Genomic DNA, 20,002 nt, shown 5'->3' on the forward strand with positions numbered 1-20,002 from the left:
TTGTAGCATTGTGGATGGAAAGGAGGGAGAACAGGAAATTGGATTTTAAAATAGAGCAAAATTTCTATTTTTTTGTTCTTTGTTTAATTGAGAACTTATTATAGTTCTTCCTTTTTTTATTAGTTTGGCAACGATCTACAAATTTAATTTATTTTTTTGGTATTCCCTTAGATGCTAACACCTAACCATTTTGACAGACTTCAAATAATTATGCAGTTATATTATACTCCCTCCAATTTTGTAGTCGACTATTTGCTTTTGCACATGAACCGAAAAAAGTGAAAAAAGTAAATAAATAGTAGAAGCAAGAAATAATGTACATAAAAAAGTTATTGAATAACATCTCTGAAAAGTAGTTGTCATACTACAAAAATGTCTTTCAGCTTTACATGTAACATACTCTGATTGCAGTGGCGTTTACTAATACAGTACAGAACTAAATTTGTTTTCCCCCTCGCATAGAGCACTACTATACAAATACAACACCACTCATGCCAAGTACAAAGTAAGGAAAAAATCAACATCTAACACTTAGCAGTATCTCTTGTTGTCTTCTACGTTAACAAAACATGCCCAATTCCCTATTTGAATGGATTGAGTGACAACTGCGGGTAAATGGTGAGTTGTAGAAAATGAAAAATTCGGCTTAAGAAAACGAAAAAAGTACTAAGAAGTTGTATGAAACCTTCCTAGGTACACTTGCAATGCTATTTTTCTTGCTCATTTCGTTAGCTTCATCCATTCGAAGCTTCGAAAGTTCACGAGTGCAACTGTCCTCTTGCTTAGGTTTGGATTCAATTGTTAGTGCTTCTACAGATACATTCTTCCTACAATTTTTAGAAAGGGAAAGAATAGGATGATAATCAGACAGCAAAACTCCACCATACTACTAACAATAGAAAACAAAAATACATTCACTACTTAAATATAACACTGATATGGTTCACAGTCTCACAGATAGCATTACTCCTTCAGATTTAACCACTTACAAGAATCAGAGCCCAGTTTTCATCACTTCTTGATGCACAGATCGATCAAAAGATACAAAATTAATGTAACGACATTAATGAAGACATCTCTCATTACATAGTTGAATGATATGTCACGTATCAAGCATATGACTGCAGTTTAGTGCCAAAATTTTCAAGATTCACTAGGATTGAGTAAATGGATCAGTAAAGATGTATGGACTGGTGAGATGTGAAGAGAGAGACGAACCCGTGTAAAGTATACTATGCTGTTGTAGAACTGATTAAACTGATTAGTTTTTTTTTTTTTTCATTTTTGACGGGGATTAAGCAGATTAGTTACAATGTAAAATATAACAGTTCATAAAGGATTACATAAACCAACTACTTTTTGCAACATATGAGACGACTAAAATAGAGTCGTACAGGCTAGGCCATAATCTTCAAAAGATAGACTGCCATGCATACTTCTTTTAATAGACCTAGCAAATGGGAAAATTATTACCAACTTTGCAAATGAAAGCTAGCAAATAGTGAACCTACGCAGTTTTTTTTGCATGAACAAATAGATCAAGTGATACCTCAATCGATGGCTAAGGAAGATAAACTATAAAGGCACTTATTCTAACTATCTTCTCCCTACCACCCCATGCACCAGCATATCACAGTGAGTGACTTCGAGGCTGATGCATCTCACGTTTAAATACACTTTCACATGTAATTGTTAGTAACCCTAGTATTAGATAATATATATACCATGAAATATGTTAAGATGCATATATAGCCAACCACATTAATGATCAAGTTTAATCATTTCAAAAGGCAATAATAATTAGCAGTGAAGCAAGGGATCAAAGCAAAATATAGAGTAAATTAAGGTCATACAGCAGTGTGATTGAAGGGTGGTGAATTTCAAATGCTATGAGATGTATAGACCTTCACGAGGCATGGGACTTTAACCATAGCAACGTTATTATTTGATACTCCCTCCGTCCCATAATATAGTGCTTGTTTCTTTTTTACACGGTCTCCAAGACGTAACTTTGACCTTTAATATCTTCAATTTCGTATTAATAAAAAATATAAAAAGTTGATATTATGAAACTACACATTGAGACGAATCTAACAAGATCTCACATGAATATATTTATTTATATATACAAATGAGAATTATTCGGTCAAAGATTTCAAAGTTTGACTCACCAAAAATGAAGTAGGCACTATATTATGGGACGGAGGGAGTACATCATATAGTTAGTCGCATTGAGATTAAAACTTAATTTTGACACCCCAAGTGCGACTCTCTTTGTCTCTCCCTTGGGCGTGCAGACTTTGGAAGTTGGGGGGCCGAAGAAACTAAGAAGGAAGGTTTTCTGAGCAAAGCAGGTGGATCTAGTCCAGCAGGACCACAGCCTTTGGGCATCATAAAACAAAGCCTACTGACTTCTCAGTATCTCAAGGGTTCTCAAAGCATAATGACCATGCAATTGCACGCAACAAAAGATTCAAACGGTCACGAAGCGATTCGGAGAGTGCGAGAAAATAGAAGCCTAATAAAAATCAAATTGAACTAAAAAGTTGACAATCTACCACCTAGTTTATTGACAAACTGTCCTTGAACCTTCTATCAACTGATATGCCATAATAGGAGGATAAAAGTCTCACCTTTTAATCACTTTAATTGGTGTTATAGAATTAACATGTTAGCTATTTAGCATTACTCATAAATTAGTGCATGTAACAAACTCGGCTAATTCACAGGAAAAGAACATAATGATGCCAAATTGAAGAACAACACATAATTTACAGGAAAAGCAAGTACAATGCGCATGGAAGTGAAGTCTTTAGTATGAGCTCTCAACTAATATAAGGTTTGAAAAAATATCAAAGAATTTGCAATAAATCAGAATAACTTGGGATGGTAGCAAATTCCTTTGTCAGAGAGGAGTAGCTATATATTAATACTCCTCCCCACCCCAAAAAAAAACAAAATATCAATATCTAAAAGCAATTTGTGATTGGAATTTGTGGTGATTATTGTCCTTATTTGCTTCCTACAATAAAAATAACAAATGCAGAATGAACCTATGAACACATAGATGATAATATGATATGCTTACCGCTAAGCTTTGAAATACATTTACTTCACACGAGGAGATCTCTCCAGAAACAGTCACATTGCGTAGCATCTTTCTCTGAGACGGGACAGGTGTACTTCCAGCATTAGGATCGACTGCTCAACAAGCATATACTCTATATTAGCCAACCGATAGTACTACACCCACCTACATATATGCCATAAATGAGTTCAAAGCAAAACCACTGGGGAATAAAAGGAACTTAAGTTGCCAGTTTTGAACTTTCTCATCTACGATAAAGGGAACAAGGGATGACATCACAATCAGGAGACAACTTTGATTTTTTTCTTTTATTTTTAAAAAGCGCCTGCAATGGTTTCTTCCCAGTTACATGGAAGATACTGATACTAGTATAATGTTCATGCAAAAATAAAAGTATCTTATCAACAATGAAATAACCTTTGTTAAAAGCTTAACTTACAGAGACAATATAAGATCCTTGAAAATCAGAGCATGCAGCTCATTCAACTTAATTCTCGTTAAGGAACGAAGAGTAGCCTTTCATGAAAAGAAGGCAGACCTTCATGGCTTCACCCAACCAGCATCTGACCTGACAAATGATTTTGAATCACATGTATAGGGTGGTGCCTTTCCAAAGAAATCCCTGACCTTTTGGAGGACTATTATTATGCAATTGTTTCTGTTCTCTCCCCATCATGGTCAGGTTAGGTATCTAGTTAGATAAGGCTCCAAAAATGTCAGAGAGACCGACCTACAATAACATTTTTAAGCTACTCCTCATCGCTTGGACTATTTTTGTTTCTTCTATCATAATGCTCCTTCAATCTCAGAGCAGCAGCTTTCTTACCTGATCTCGCAAGAGTGCGACAGATAGAAGAGATGGTGCTTTCACCTGGAACCAACCCTTTATCAGTCATTTCTTTCACAAATTTCATAGCCTCGTTTGTGTATGACCGTTTTAACATTTTTTCAAGCTCTGCTTGATTGGACAAATTGCACCAGCCGCTTATGAGTATGTCGTAAGTTGATGCATTAGGTGATCTGCCTCTAACTTGCATCTCGTTCATAAGTTCTCTAGCCTGGCTCATCTTTCCCAACAGGGTAAACTGGTGGATGAGTCTATTGTAGGCAGCAGTAGTGGGGATGAAACCTTTGCAAACCATTTCACAGTAAAGTCTGATAGACTCCTTTGTGTTGCTCATCTTTGCATACCCAGAGACCAAAGTATTGTAAGTCACAGCATTAGGTGAAAGTCCTCTTTCTTTCATTTCACCGATTAATCTCGCTGCCTCTCTCATTAAACCTGCAGAAAAAACACCATCAAGCAGAGTGTTGTAAGTGACTATATTTGGGGACAGCCCCTCGCTTAGCATTTGAGAATATGTTGCAAATGCTTTCTTTATATGGCTACTTTTGCAATATCCAAGTATAAAGCTGTTATGAGTGACAATATCAGCCAGTATGCCCCTCTTCTTCATGTTTATCAAAACGGTAGAAGCCTTCTTTGTCATTCCCAGCCTGCATAAGACATTGATGAGAGTGTTATAGCTTGCACAATTTTCCTCAAGTCCCATGGCTAGGAGCTGCTCATGAATCTGCAAGATCACGCCTGCTCTTCTGATCTTTGAAGCTGCAGCAAGGACAACTCTGTGCACATTGGATGTTGGGCAAAAACCAATAGCTGACATTTGATTCAGCAAATCTATTGCTTGATCCAATTTCTCAAATTTACACAACCCTGTAACAAGAATATTACATGTAATTTGATTGGGCATTAGCCCATGGTTCTTCATTTCAGACCACAGCTTAAGAGCCTCTGCTACTCTTCCATCCTTACAGTAGGCATGGATCATCGTGTTGTAAGTAGCAGAATCCGCAACCAAATTAAACTGTTTCAGTCCGCCATACACAGATTCCGGTTCATATGTTCCATGTTTCAAAAGACCACTCATCAAAACGTTAAATGCAACAATATCAAAACCTAAACCTTTTTCAGTAAATTCTTGGGCCAGATTAAGAGCAGCAGAAACATTGCCCAGCTTAAAGTAGCCATCCATCAAATTTGTGTAGTTGATACGATCAAGCGACAGGCCTCTTGACACGACCTCCTTAATCAGCTCCATTGCCTCATCCATCTTTTGGCTTCTTTTGTAAGTATTCACAAACGTATCCAGTATAAAAGTATTCTCGTCTAGACCTTGCAGTTTCATTTCTTTGCACAGATCCAAGCCAAGTTCCTGCTTCCCTGCCATAACACATCCATGTATTAGAGTACCATAAGTTATGGAATTAGGAAGCACATTTTTCTGCACCATCTTCCTCATGAGTCCAAAAGCTTTCTCGAGCATTCCTTCCTTAACATAACCATTCATCATAGATGTGTAGGTGATGACATTTGGAGGAACACCTGTACCCTCCATCTCTTGCAGCATGGATTCAGCATTCTTCATGTCTCCTAGCTTGCAACGACCATCAATTAGTGCAGAATAGGTAATCTGATTGGGTCTCATGTGACAAGTTAAAAGCATCTTTAACATGTCTTCAGCCTCTTTCGGTTTTCCAGCTTTGAAAAGTCCATCCATTATACTTGTATATAAGACAAGGTCAAGACATAAACCACGAGCTACCATCTGACTTAGGAAGGCAAGTGCGCCAAATAGGTTTCCATCTTTGAAGAATGCATCAATTATGGTAGATGATGACACGTGATTGGGTTCTATTCCCATTTGCTTCATCTCCTTAAAAAGAACCTGTGCCTCGGCTAACCTTCCACTCCTGCAAAGGCCACTTATAATGGAAGTATATGTAACTACATCAGGAAAGATTCCACCATTAACCATGTCCTGATATAAAGCCAGTGCTTCCTGTATTGCTTCTTGTTTGCAGTATGCAGTGATTAATATTGTGTATGTAGTCACATTGGGTTGCAGTACTGCCACACTTGCTTTCTTTGCATCGCCCTGGATGTTCTCCATGCCTGACAGAGACTGTTCACCAAACTGTGAATCCCATATCTCATTCAATAGATTCTTGGCTTCAGAAAAATCCCCAATCTTGCAGAACCCATAAACTAGACTATTATAAGTAATTATGTCAGGTGGTAAACCCACCTTCTTCATATCTTCCATAACTTGAAAAGCATTACGCATCATGCCAGCCTTGCAGTAGCCATGAATCAAGGTGTTAAAGCTCATAACATCAAGATGACTATCAACATCACAACCATTGTAGTTAAGTAAAGTATTCAGGACCTCTTCCGCATATCCCAGCAATCCAACATCACATAAACCCTTGATCAAAATATTTCCAGTACAACTATCAATAGGAATACCCTTCTTAACCATATGAGTCAAGCATCCCAAGGCTTGCAGTGGCAGGTGTTGCAAGCAGAACCCCCTCATGAGAGTGTTATAGGTGACAGTATCAGCTTCATCAAGAGTCCCGAAAAAGTGAAGAGCAGAATCCAACATGCCCAAATTGCATAGAGTGTGGATTAATATGTTACGAGTGAAGACATTAGGCATTACCCCGCAAGCCAGCATCTCCGAATAGACGAGCCACACCTGATGATCCAAACATAGCTAATGTTAAGAGGAGGATATAGTGTATACAATTAGCATGAAGTTTAACTAAAATGCCTCAGTAGTCAATAATGAGATAAGGAAATTCATCTCCCGGTACACAAGCCATACCTAAGAGATAAAACCATAGCTATGTTAAAACTAATTTAGTGATATCAAGTCCACATAATACTTAAGTAAAGGAAGTGTATGCCCACTCTTTATTTGATAACCCCTCGCTTCCATCATCTCTCCTAACTCTCAAATTTTGAGGGCAATATTAAGTATCCAAAATTTTCACCGGTACAATATTTTTCATAAAAAAAAAAACACTAAAAGTGATCAACAAAGTATTTCAAGTCATATTCACTCTACTCTGGCCAAAAATTCAAATATGGATAGCCTTGCTTTTTTCATTTTCAAACTAAATTTTGATTTATTCTATTGTGCCAACAAACAGGCCAATGCACACAGCCACACACATATGTACAGTTCCATAACATACCCAAATAGAAATCAAGACAAATGAAGGATGATTGGCATTCTTGCAGTGTGGGACCATGTTAGAATCAGAAACGTAAGATAGGTCTTCCAAAAGCTTTTCTTTCAAATAAGCCAAGTCATCTGGGACCCCACGAATCCTCTCATTAACCAACCTATTGAAAGACCAGGTCTTTGCCTCAATGTTCCACATGGAGAATTCTTAGCAGATGAACATATGTCAAACGAGCTTCTTACTTCCCAAATGAATTCTACTATATCTATATTTCAATAGTGAAATATTAAAAATATATGCAAGAATCGCACTTAAATTGTCACATTCGCCAGAGGTGACCTAGAACCAATAGATCATTATCAGATGATTATTGGTGCTCTTATACTCTACAACTGACCAATCTTAAGTCACGAGTCATTGCCTGCAGTGAGTCGCATAGAGTGATAAAGGTTGTTAGATGTTAAGAGCAAAAGATCTGAAACTTGTCACAAACTTAATCTGGGCGCACAATGTGATATCACGTGCCCGATACTGTATTCTAACTAGTGACATAGGACCTACTGACCCCAGCAGGCAACCAAAGATTGTGGAGGGGGTAGGGGAACCATTTCAGATAAGCAACCAATACCTGATAAACCATGCCAAAGTTATGAAAGTCCCGTAGGAGGTGATTCCATGAGCGCAAACTTGATGGAGCTACTCCATTTGATCGCATGAAGGTAAATGCTTGGGAAGCTCGAGAGGGATGTCCACACGATAAAAATAAATGAATGAGGGAGCAAAAAAGGGAGGCATACACATTGGTCTTTGAATGCGGTATAGAAATTCCAGATGACGGTTGTAAAAAAAATTGGTGAGAAGAACGAGATTTGATTGGGATTGAGAAAAAATTTGTAAGCGAAGAGAATGGTGCAAAAAACACCCTTCTTCTTTGCTTTACAAATTTCAGAAACAACATTATTGATCATTTCTTCAGATTGTATCTTGTGTCTTCATAAATTTACATATCATTGCTGTCATGGTAATAGTTGCACCATTGTCCTGAGAGTCAAGAGATAGAAGAATCAATCCTTTACACTTCGCACTGATAAAAGAATTTATCTTTGATACCATATTCCATTTTCTATACAAAATTTATCATTTGTTATGCAATATTTATAGTCTAATATACAACATTAGAAATTTGTCATACAACACTACTATTTCCGGAAAACTACAAAAAAATTGTTTCTTTTTATCTTTTGTCTTAAATAAAAACCTACTTCATTTATTTACAAAAATGCTATGGAGGATTTAAGCATTTCTCCGCAAACGGTTAGCTTGTGTGGACTGAAGACTAGTTCAGAATCAATTCGATTGGAACCGAACGGCGCCTGTTTTTTCCATTCCGGTTAAGTTCTAGTCTGAATTTTCATCCCCCATAAGTGAATCAATCAACATTGTAAATTTACAATTTAATTTTTTTTTGCTATAATTAACATAGCTTAGAGGCAATTGATAAACCGAAAACGATTTCACACTTTCGAGAGGCTTGATTTGTTTAATACATAAGTCATACAACAAACACAAAACTAGTAGAAAAAATTTCATAAAAATTGTTTAATACATAAGTCATACAACCAATTGTCGAAGATTGGGTTGCTTAATTTGTTTTCCTTGGATTTACTTGACTTGGGTGTATCATTTGTCATTTCCTAACTGTATTCATAAAATTAATTGTCAAATTCAATTTCGAATTTCAATAAGCAAACCCTAACTAATTAATCAACAATGTCCAAATTCAACAATTTACATCTAAATATTCAATTAATTTAAGAATCTAACATGTATAAACTTAGAAAAGTTGAAAAATATGAAATTAAAACACAAAAGTATAAACTAAACTTACAAGATTCGAACGAGTTCGAATTGATGTCTGGCAGTCTGGGTCGCGATTCGCGAAGGCGAACATGCGTCTGGCTCAGGCAGCGTCGCAGCGACGGCGGTCGGCACCCCTCACTGGTTTCGCCGGAAGTCGAATCTCGGTAGTCGTCGTTCGCACTTTGCACAGTGAGAGAGGAGAGAGAAGAGAGAGGAGTCTGAGAGCAGCGCACTAGTTCATTTCGATGGTAAGAAACCCTAACAAATACAAAAAAAGTAAGCCTCGATTACTGAAAAGCATAAAATGTTTACCTCAATAGAGAGCTTGTTGAATCTTTAATAGAAGGCAACCACAGCAACAATTAACAAATCCGAATTCCATAATCGACAAACTAGAACTGAGAGCAGTGAGTTACGAGTTGGAGTGATTGGGAGCAATATTGGCACTAAGCACAAAAAATGGCGGCGTTATTGTTGTTATTTGTCAGTCTGCAACTTTTGTGATGATGTTTTTGGATTCATTAATGGAGATTGGTGTTCAAGAAGTTTCCGCTCAAAAATGGCGGCTGTGCTCTGGTGCTGTATCTCGTTAATGGAGATTGGTGTTCAACTATCTTTTGGTTGATATTTTGCTTTTCTCTTTCTTTTTCTTTTTCTTTTCTCTTTCTTTTTCTTTTTCTTTTTGACAAAAAAGAAACAAAGTACAACTAGAGTCACTGAAAAACTCAAGAACTACTACTTCTATTTGGGTTGGCATCTCATATTTAGAGTTCCATTTTGGACTCGATAAGTTTATCAAAGTAAGTTTATAGGTCCGAGTATTAGAGTAAATGTATATTTTTACCAAATCACTATGAAGTTGATACCTGAATAGTTATCGTGAATATCGACTGTGATATTGATATCAAAGTGATTCTTACTTGGTGTCAAAGTTATAATTTGGTACCAACTTGACTGCGTTTTGATACCCGTTCACATTTTACTTTGCTACCTCTAACCTATAGAATTATTAAAATACACTTGGAGTCCATAACAGTAGGACGCCAAGAGTATATCATTATATTGCATGTTTTTTTATTGCCCATTATAGTAGGATGATCAAGAAAACCCGACCTACAGTATACAAGTTGCAAACCGTTCACTCACAACTAAAAATCAATTAATAAAATCAAAATTTTCATCTTTAACATGTCTGGTACTCGACTCGAAAAATTAGACATGATCTGGATCGAGTCACCAATTGTGCTTTTATATAAATTGGGTACTGTGATTCAGATTTTTGGGTGTTTTTAGGATGATTTGTATTCATTTCCACTCAAAAAAACAGATTCTACAGATCTAATAAAATTGACTTAGTTTTTGCGTGGACCAAAGTCACCCATGTGATACAGTGACCTATTTTTTAATAGTAACTTTTTTGCAATCTAAACTTACATTGATCTACCTATATAACATTAGTTACAGTTTTTTTACATACAGTTACCCTTTCTTACATTAGTTTATTATTAGTCTTGTATGCACGCGATGCGTGCAAAAACAAACAAAAGGTCAATTGCGTAATAAAATATACGAAAAATTGTTCATAAAGTTCATTGTATATTTTTCTTCAGTTTTTTGAAAACCAATAAATCAAGGATGATGTGAATATTTTGTTAATTGAGGGTATAATGGTAAAAGATGGTGATTTGTATTTTATTACTTAAGGGTATAAAAGGGTTACCATTTTCGATGTCCTCCTCCTCTTCCATTATATAATAGAGATAATGAAATTTACAACATTTTTCTCATATAATCATACAATATATAATCCTCTTTTTATGTACTTCATCCGTTTTTTAGATGTTACACTTTCAAAAATTGTGGTTCCCTAGGCAAAAATTGGAGGAGTAATTAGGAGAGAATTAACATAGGGTTTAAGGGAAGGGAGGAGAGAGAAAAGAGGACCCCTTGGATTCCCCACCACCACCCCCAACAGCCCAGAGAACTCCCACCACCACCACCACCACCCCCACCTGAAATTCGAACCACCCACCCAGCCACCGAAAACCCCACCCCACCCACCCGAAAACCTCACCCAGCCACCGAAAAGCCCACCCCACCCGCCGAAATCCCTACCCACCACCCGAAAACCCCACCCCAACGCCGAAATCCCCACCCACCCACCCGAAAACCCCAACCACGCGCCGAAAACCCACCCCAGCCTCGCGAAATCCCACCTCTACCACCGCAAAATTCCACCCCATCCTCGAAAACCCCACCTCTACCGCCGAAAATGGAGGCCGTGGTTTTGCGCGAAGAAAATTGCGTGGTTTTCGGTAGGTGGGGGTGGGGATTTCGGTGGCTGGTGGTGATTTCGGTAGTGGGGAAGGTTTCTGGGTGGGGTCTTGTTTTCAGGTGGGTGGGTGGGGTTTTGGGTGGCTGGGTGGTGATTTCGGTAGGTGGGGAAGGTTTTCGTGGGTGGGGGTCTTGTTTTCAGGTGGGTGGGGTGGGGTTTCGGGTGGGTGGGTAGCGATTTCGGGTGGGTGGTGGGGTGGTGGTAGGAATTCGTCGGGCTTCTGTGGTGGTGGGTAAGGAGGCTGCGAGGTGGGGAAGGGATGGGGCAGCTGAGGTGGTGTGGGAAGGGTGGTGGAAGAGAAGGGAGGAGGTTTAATTAATTTTGGATTAGTATATAATAAGGTTAAATTAAGTTAGTTTAATTTTGATTAAGGTTAGTTTAATTTTGATTAATCCTTATAAGTAAGGGTAAGTGAGTAATTTTACAGCATAAAACTTTCCAATTTAGGAAATAAAAAAAGTGTAGCATCTATTTAAAAACATGCAATTTAAGGAAAGTGTAACATCTAAAAAAAACGGAGGAAGTATATTGTTTTTGACATAATTTATAATGGACCAAGTTCATATAAATTTTTTGAACCCTTCACTCACGCATACAACAAAATCAAAAAATCTAGTCAAGTGAGGGACACATATACATTTGAACTCCATTTACAGAAAACTTTGTAAGTAAAATCAAGGGAATCTAGTTTAGAAAAATTATATCTACAAAATCTGCAACATATGTGCAAATTTCTTCACAAAAGTAGACAAGCAACAATTAGAGTCTTCCAAAAGAAATTAAATAATTTCCCTAAAAATAAAAAAAAGGATAGATAAGGTAGACCTTTGAGTGTTAAACACCGCATCTTTGATTGCGCTTGATTAGATTGTCTATTAGTGTCGGATATTGTTGACGTGATTTTATTGCCAGTGCGGGATGAGCGCGTATTTGATTAGCTCATTGCAAAAGTTTTTGTTTCCAAATTCATTTTGAAATGAAGAAGTCGCCACACGTTTTTAAAGCAAGACTCATAAATCTAATTAGATATTGAAAAATCTTATAAACTACTTAGGGACTTATTCAATGTAGATTTTTCCATCACGGCTCCATCGTTAATCGATGAACCAAATATTGAGTTTGGGGTTAAGGGTACGAACAAGATCAAAAATCACATTCGCTCATTGTTGACGTCTACTTAATACGATTCATATTCGAGTCTATGCAAATAAACAACCACACAATAGTTTATGCAATCTAAGCGCTAGTCTATGTTGGTTTATTAAACGTGCAATAGACTACGTGTTATTAAAGCAGATTGATAGTAAAATATGAAATTAGTTGGAATTAACCCTCAAGAATTCATGGTTGCTAAACGCAGCCTCACTTTATTAACGCAGCCTTAAAAAAAACCCAAAAAACCCTTATTATCATATGCTTTCTGCAAAATTCTGCAAGAAAGTTGGACGAAATTCAAAAAACTTATTCGCTTGATATTGAACCCGAAATGTGTATAAGATCTAGTAATTTATCAATTTTCCAACATTTTCGAAAAGATTAAAGAGCTTGGAAACGAATTTGAGGTATAATGGTGGACGAATTTGCGAAATTTCGTGAACCATAAATGAGGAAATGAACCGAAAATTTTCGAAGAGGAAGAGGGAGAAATGAGTTGTGAGTGAATAAGGGTAATTTTGAAATTTAGATGGGTTGTACATGGTAAATGAAAGTTGCATTTAGCAACCCCCCAAGAATTATACTTTTGTCACCAGGGTCTTGTATAACGATCTGCGAGAGGAGCAATTTTGAAGCTTGAAATATGAAATTTGAATGTGTTAATGGAGTTTAAATGTGATTGAACAGATTTGAATGTGTATTTGAAGTGTTTGAGATAGTTTTGTAGTTGGAATTACTATGGAATACAATTGGGTAATGTTTGTGAAAAAGTTTGTATTAAATTTGTAAAACGTTCGCCGCACAAAACTATTTATATAGGAGAAACAAGTCCGAAAATCACGCTAATAAGGGCGAAATAGTGGTGCGCTATGCAGTATATTTAAGCATACTAGTTGTTGGACCGCGCGCTATCACGCACGACCCCCCAAGAAAGCGAAAATTCTGATAAATAGCTCAATGCAAATATCAGTTAAATGAAATTAAGACATTCCAAAGTATATGAAGTTGTAGGTAAGATAATTAGGCTATTAGATTATATTACACATGATATGTTAGTGCGAACTGTTTGTGGATTACATAACATGCCTAAGGTATTGTGCCTTCAACCTTCTCTAAAATGTTGTCCCATTGCTATATCTATTACAAGCATTTGATCACGCCTAACAACAAAAGAGATTAGTTTATATTAGGCAGTGTTTAACTTTAGGGCACACATTGTTAACATGGAGTATTAGATTGTAGAGCAAAATAACAAGCAGAAGGGCCCCTTGGATGGGTGATCAGTGTCTTAATTGCTGGGCTCATCAGCAGCACCACTGGGGAGGACATGGGCAGCCTGACGCACATCAAGCTCATTTGTATTAGGGTGATAATCTATAGGCTTAGCGACAATTTTCATCTTTGGATTAGCTTGAATACTTTGATCAGTGTGATATTTCATGGGCTTAGCAACAGGTTTGAGTTTTATGTTAGCTTTATTAGGTTCGTCTTCAAATATAACTCTGTTGAGGATCCATTCCAACACATTGTTCAAAGAAAGACTTGTCTTTGTACCTACCTTAATCAAGAAATAAGAGGTGCTAAGGATTGAAAAGGTTACCTCATCTTTTGGATCAATTGAATAATAGCTAGTTCAGAGGATTACCAATAATAAATTTTCCAGGTTTTATGGTAATGATAATGTATATACTATGATGCAAAGAGTTAGATATATGTAATGTAACACTATTGTGATGTTAGATATATCATATATGCGATGTAAGTTTAGAGCAAATGTAAATGTGTATTATCTATGCCACCCTTGTTAGAAAAGGATTATATGAGCTATTGTATCTTATCCCTGATAACATATTGCAAGTGACATGTGCCCCCGCAAAAACACAATACAAGCAGCATTCATTCTAACATATAATGTTGCTCATGGTATAAGAAACAACATGTTAATTAAGCTTCCAAATGGTAATGAATAGTTGTTATTAAACTGAGCATAAATAGTAATTTGTTCAATCATACGATGAGGTAATTTTCTATTCAAATAGTTTTAACTTATCTAAGAAAAATAAGATGAGAAAAGTTCCAACAAGTCTATAAGTTTCAATAAGTTGATATGATGTAAAAACGAGAACTAAATCTTCACTAGTAGAATAATTGCTTATTGCTGCGGTAGTATTGCTGCGGTTTTACCCATACGCAGCAATATATCACGTAAAAAGAAAAGGTAAAATACAAAATAAGATATTGCTGCGGTTTTGGCCGAAAATCGCAGCAATATGGTTTTAGCGTGAAATTTTTAGAAATAAATTGACTATTTCACCAAATATATTGCTGCGGTTTCTGGCAATAACCGCAGCAATATATTAAAATAATTTTAAAAAAATAATTTTTAAACCTATTGCTGCGGTTCTTACTTTAAACCGCAGCAATAGACTTTTAAAATTTAATATAAAAGGGCCCAACTAGAGTTCATTTTCCTTCTCTTATTTAACATAGTTGGGCGCCGCTCTACCGCTCTCTTTCTTTCTAAGTCTCAACATTACTTCTTCTCCCCCTCTCTCTCAGCACTACATTTGACTTTTCTCTCTCCTCCTCTTCATCCGCCATTTTCGACCATCCCCCATTACGGCTCGTCGTTCGACCACACGAAGCCCAACCATTTCCTACAGATCTCAGCCATTTCCGACTCTTTTTCGGCCGTCGCGAAATGTAACTCGCGACTTTTCTCCTCCTCGTCGGTCATCGTTCGACTACGCGAAGCCCAACCTCGTCCCGCCGCCACTCGTGGTCTTCACCTTCAGCCTCGCGTCAGCCTCAACCTCACTTCAGTTGGCGTCCTTCGGTGTTGTAACTAAGCCCTCATCTCTTCACTTCAGGCGCCCTTCGCCGTCCGATGTAACTTACGCTTCGCAGTCGAAGCCTCAGCCTCCAGTTTTGTTGAATCTCCCAACGCTTCATTTTTTTCTTTTTTTTAAAAAATTATTCCACAGAAAAATGTAACACCACAAGCTTTAGTTTTCATTTCGCGCCCTTCAGTCACTTCTTTTTTCTATTTTTTCGTTTTCTATTTAGTTTATTCTTATCAATTTTTTTATATGTAATTATGTTAAAAGTTTGATCTTCTCATGTAATTGTTTTATTTTATCTGTGAGATAATGTAATTATTTACTTTCATTATTTTTGTTTTTTCAAGTCAATACATGAACTCAATATGTTGTAGTAGTTCATCTTAGTTACTTTTGGTTTAATTGTATTTTAAGGTTGAAAATTGTATGGATACTTAAATTTTTTGATTTTTTTTTTTTGAAAAAATGTGCACTTATTGCTGCGGTTTTGGTACCAAAACCGCAGCAATAGACTTAATTTTTAATATAAAAAAATACACATATTGCTGCGGTTTTGTGCTAGAAACCGCAACAATATGTTGAAATATTGCTGCGGTTAGAAGCCGCAGCAATATATTATTTACCTATTGCTGTCTCCTTAATTGCTGCGCAACCAAAACCGCAGCAATATGCCACTTTTTGACAGCAGCAATAAGCATTTATTCTACTAGTGCTTGTTGTAAATTAGTTTTATGTATGACGATATCTCTGGCCACAATTCTTGTTTTTGCAAATTTATATACGTTTGCGACCAAGTTCAATTCTCTTTGTTGTTCCTCATCTCTTCTACGACCATATTGTTGTTGCACTACTACGATAGCAATGACTTCATGTACGACCAAATTTTAGGCTTATTTCCGGTCACTTTTTAATATTCCCTATTATACAAATGTACTACGACCACCGTTACTAAGTCACATAAATGTTTTCCTTGCTTATTAGTAAATTCCTCCACACAACCACTATAAACATTGCTAGTATCATATTGCATAAAGTAGATGTCAATTACAAGTTACCAATTAAAAAATTCAAATAGTCTACCAAAAGTAATACAATGTAGATATATAATGTTAGGCTTCTGCATCTTCTTTGCTTCTTGTGCTTGGTCAATCTTAAGCTTGAGGCCCTAGCAAGCAAAGACAAGGCTTGGAATTGAGATACATAAATTAAAAATTGCAAGAAATTTCAACGGAATGAAAATATTCAAACGCAAGAAAGTGGAAAATAAGTATCGAACATATGCTTCATATTCAGAAAGTGAAAATAGTCCCCGTCACTCTTTACTTCTTAGCAAACATCATGCAACAACTTTCTACGATATATGATGAATATATTAAGCTGAAATCTTGAAAAACTCGACTAATTTTTCACTAAAACCTGTCCAACTATCCCGAACTTTTAAGAATCACCTCCAGTACCACATCAAACAAAGTGTAAATACTGGAGTAACAGAGATTTCAAGGCCATATTTTGTATACGAATAACACGTCATGTTCATAATACTAATCAATAAGAGTTCATAGTCATTAACAAAATCATTGTTGTATGAAGCAGTAATTGACTTTTGGATTACCCGACCATGCACATATTTAAGAATCTACAAAGCTTTGGCGAGACAGGTGCACTGAGAGGGAAAAGTTGCTAACTTTTAAACAATAGATGGTTTGATATCATCTCAGTTGCTCTTGAAACGGGTTTTCAGAAAGTTGATGCAAACCAAACCGATAGACCATAGTATTGGTCAACTTGTCCAGTATTTTAGTGTTGATTCCAAGCAATATGCATACCTGTTCATATAGGAAATTGGATGTGAGGAAACTAAACCACTTAAACACATCAATTCATACACAAAGGCAATTGCACAACGATCCATACAACAAAAGGCAGAAACATATAAAGCTAATATTAAGAGCACCATAAAATGGGTCTAAAATTCTATCTAATTTTGCATTTCAGCTTGTACGTTAAAGAATAGGTTAGATTTGAACCCTAAGTCCTAGCAGAAAATATCCTATAGTTCCATTTTACAAGGCACTATACCTTCTTGTGAATTTCTATCTTTGTACATTGAAGTAAAATCACAATTCTCCTCAGTTATGACACCTATGCCTCCTTTAAATGGTATTGGGTCAATTTTTGTATCCTATTTTTACCCTTCAGATATTGCAAGCAAAGCTACTCACAACTAACAGTATTGGGTGTACTAAAAATTCGAAATTTCACAACTATCTCAGAATCGTAGATCCAAAAATTGAGCTCATGGTGTCATCTCCGAGGAATAGACTATTTGTTAGTTTACAACGTGAAATAGAAATGTCATGGGCAATCCCACCAAAAAACTTTCCAGCTACTTGTAAACTCAAAAAGATTTAAACATGGCTATTGAACGAGTTGAGTTAAATTTTCACGGGTTCTAAAATTGCTCTTCTGATTAAAGCGTATTGGAGATACAGATGAGAAGAGATGAATGAATATAGATTGTTAAGGTCACCATATGAGGATGAGGCTGCGAAATAGATGAAGGCTCCAAAGACAATACAATAAAGGTTAGGAGTCCGACCACCAGAAGTCAGAACCATCGTCACTATTATCAAGGTCACATCACAATTCAAGCCATCTTTTACTTAATATATTAAACCAAGCTTGTCTAAGCCAACATCAACTATGTGTACCCTCTATCTTTTAGTTGATACAAACAAAAGTACCCTCTTGTCGCTCTAATCATTGTCAAACATCACTGCCACTTCCGCTTGATAAACCACGGAGTGCTGTTTGTACACTTTCTAGCTATCACTTGGGCCAATATAATATATTAGAGAATATCCCAACTGCTTTTCATTAGCTAACAGTGATGTTAACAGAGATCACAACTAAAGCTACTTCATAATGCATAAATCTGATTAACAGTTGTATAAGGGCATCTTACTTGCTGGCTGCTGCTATCCCACCACCATCCTACCCGGAAGAAAAGGGGAGATGGGTAAGTTGGTTGGAACTTGAAATTAACAGAACTCAGATTGATGCATAGACTGATAAATAAAAAGGCAGGAAAGACAGATGGGTCACAAAAGGTAATATGAAAAAAATATCAAGCAAGATATGAAAATACCTCAACTCCAAGAAGTCCTTTTGATGCTTCGCCATCAATCATGTCAACAATTTGTTGCTTGAGAGAAAGCTCCACTAACTGCTCCGTGTTTAGAACTAAGTTTCCAGATGTGATAGTCTGCTCTGAGACAAGATTGTCATACTCGCAATCTGGAACTTTTTGTTGAAAAAGCTTTGGAGAGAACTTTTTCAGTAGTCGCAAACAACTGACAGGCTGCCAAATGCAGAAGAAAATACATTAATTAATCACCATAAATGATACACGGATTGTGATAACCATAGGAAAAACAAATGTAGAAACTAACAGCCTTGTTTTGTGGATGTGGTATATCTTTGAAGACTTGGGATGGAGAAATCAGGAATACATTACATGACATATAGATAGATGGAATGAAAATAAGGCGAAGAGCATTAAGGATGCCGTCCAAACTCCATTAACCTGAAAGTGCATTTTTTTACTTAGTTGGCTAGTAGCATCTAACAGGTGCTCTCTCCATTCCTTTCACACCCTTAATATGGATGCTTAAAATTGGCTTATACAATCTCTCCCTCTCTCTCCCCTGAGAATGCTATGTGCCCAATAAGGCAACAAGCCATTTCTAAAACTTATTTAACTATGCCCCACCCATATGCTACCACTAATATTTGTATCAAGCCTATAGTGGAAACTATAAGGTTCAGAGGGAGTAGTCACTTTGGAAAAAAGAGAATGTCATTCTCTTTAAAAACTTACCCTAAGCAATTTATAGAAGTGATATATGTTCATTTTAGAATGGGTGGAACATTGTCGATGTCGTGACTGGTAGAATCTGGAATAACATTGACTTATTTCAAATGACTATTATAAAGTCCACAAACCCTTACAAATTAATCTTGCAGAAAATTTTGAACAGTTTGTGGGTAAAACGTCCTCGATTTCAGGATTCTTTTAGCCATAGACTTGAAGATTTTATCAAATCACATTCATAGAATAGGAAATTTAGGAGCGTAGATATATTTGACTTCATGACCTGCATTCTAAAGAAAAACATATTTCACAACTCCCACTGAGGCCATTATGAAGCATTAATACCTTATCTTGCCCTCTAGATCTGCTCTTTTTTAATTTTGTAGGGGTTCCCACTTTTCCATCTACTTTTGCCTCAAATACTTCAGCAAGACCAGCCTGCTTCAACCTGTTGCAAATCTGGAAAATCAACAGCATAACGACAAACCATTTTCAGAGTGTGGTACCTTTCATAAAGCATAATTGACGAATATGAGATGATAACAATAATTTACATTTCTCCAAGTTCTATGTCCCTGCATTTCTCGATAGCCAAGTTCCTACTTAATCTATACAGGTCGTCAAAAAAACAAAAGAGCAAAACTGCAGTCAGCGAGATACTAGAGCATATCCACTTAATTTAAACATGTCGTCAAGAAAACTATTCATATTATTAAAAAATTCAAATGTAGCAGACTTTGCCTTCAGCTTGATCAAGTCTATCACAAACAGCTTTGATTGTAGACAAGAAATCCTTGACAAGCACATCACCTTGG

At 36.6% G+C, this 20,002-nt stretch overlaps 2 protein-coding genes across 7 annotated transcripts; both read right to left on the reverse strand.

Moving 5' to 3' along the window:
* Positions 1 to 317: 317 nt before the first annotated feature.
* On the reverse strand, positions 318 to 9,750 carry LOC104886767 (pentatricopeptide repeat-containing protein At5g14770, mitochondrial). Of its 6 annotated transcripts, none has more exons than XM_048639000.2 (6): positions 9,400 to 9,749; positions 9,012 to 9,241; positions 7,752 to 8,164; positions 3,528 to 6,630; positions 3,089 to 3,201; positions 318 to 827 (listed from the first exon to the last, which is right to left on the reverse strand). In XM_048639000.2, exons 3-4 carry the CDS (start codon positions 8,079 to 8,081, stop codon positions 3,838 to 3,840), a joined length of 3,123 nt encoding a protein of 1,040 aa, XP_048494957.1. In that variant the 5' UTR covers positions 8,082 to 8,164; positions 9,012 to 9,241; positions 9,400 to 9,749; the 3' UTR covers positions 318 to 827; positions 3,089 to 3,201; positions 3,528 to 3,837. The 6 variants fall into 6 exon arrangements, with proteins under 6 accessions (XP_048494957.1, XP_010669575.1, XP_010669573.1 ...); XM_010671273.4 differs by having other exon boundaries at positions 9,012 to 9,215; positions 9,296 to 9,749; XM_010671271.4 differs by having other exon boundaries at positions 3,089 to 3,253; positions 9,012 to 9,215; positions 9,296 to 9,749.
* A 4,011-nt stretch (positions 9,751 to 13,761) lies between these two features.
* Positions 13,762 to 19,664, reverse strand: LOC130590505 (uncharacterized). The gene is made up of 3 exons (XM_057392976.1): positions 19,533 to 19,664; positions 18,462 to 18,674; positions 13,762 to 14,031 (listed from the first exon to the last, which is right to left on the reverse strand). Exons 1-3 carry the CDS (start codon positions 19,662 to 19,664, stop codon positions 13,762 to 13,764), a joined length of 615 nt encoding a protein of 204 aa, XP_057248959.1.
* Positions 19,665 to 20,002: the final 338 nt, after the last annotated feature.

Source organism: Beta vulgaris, chromosome 2 (assembly GCF_026745355.1).
Source record: "Beta vulgaris subsp. vulgaris cultivar EL10 chromosome 2, EL10.2, whole genome shotgun sequence".
Taxonomy (NCBI): domain Eukaryota; kingdom Viridiplantae; phylum Streptophyta; class Magnoliopsida; order Caryophyllales; family Amaranthaceae; genus Beta; species Beta vulgaris.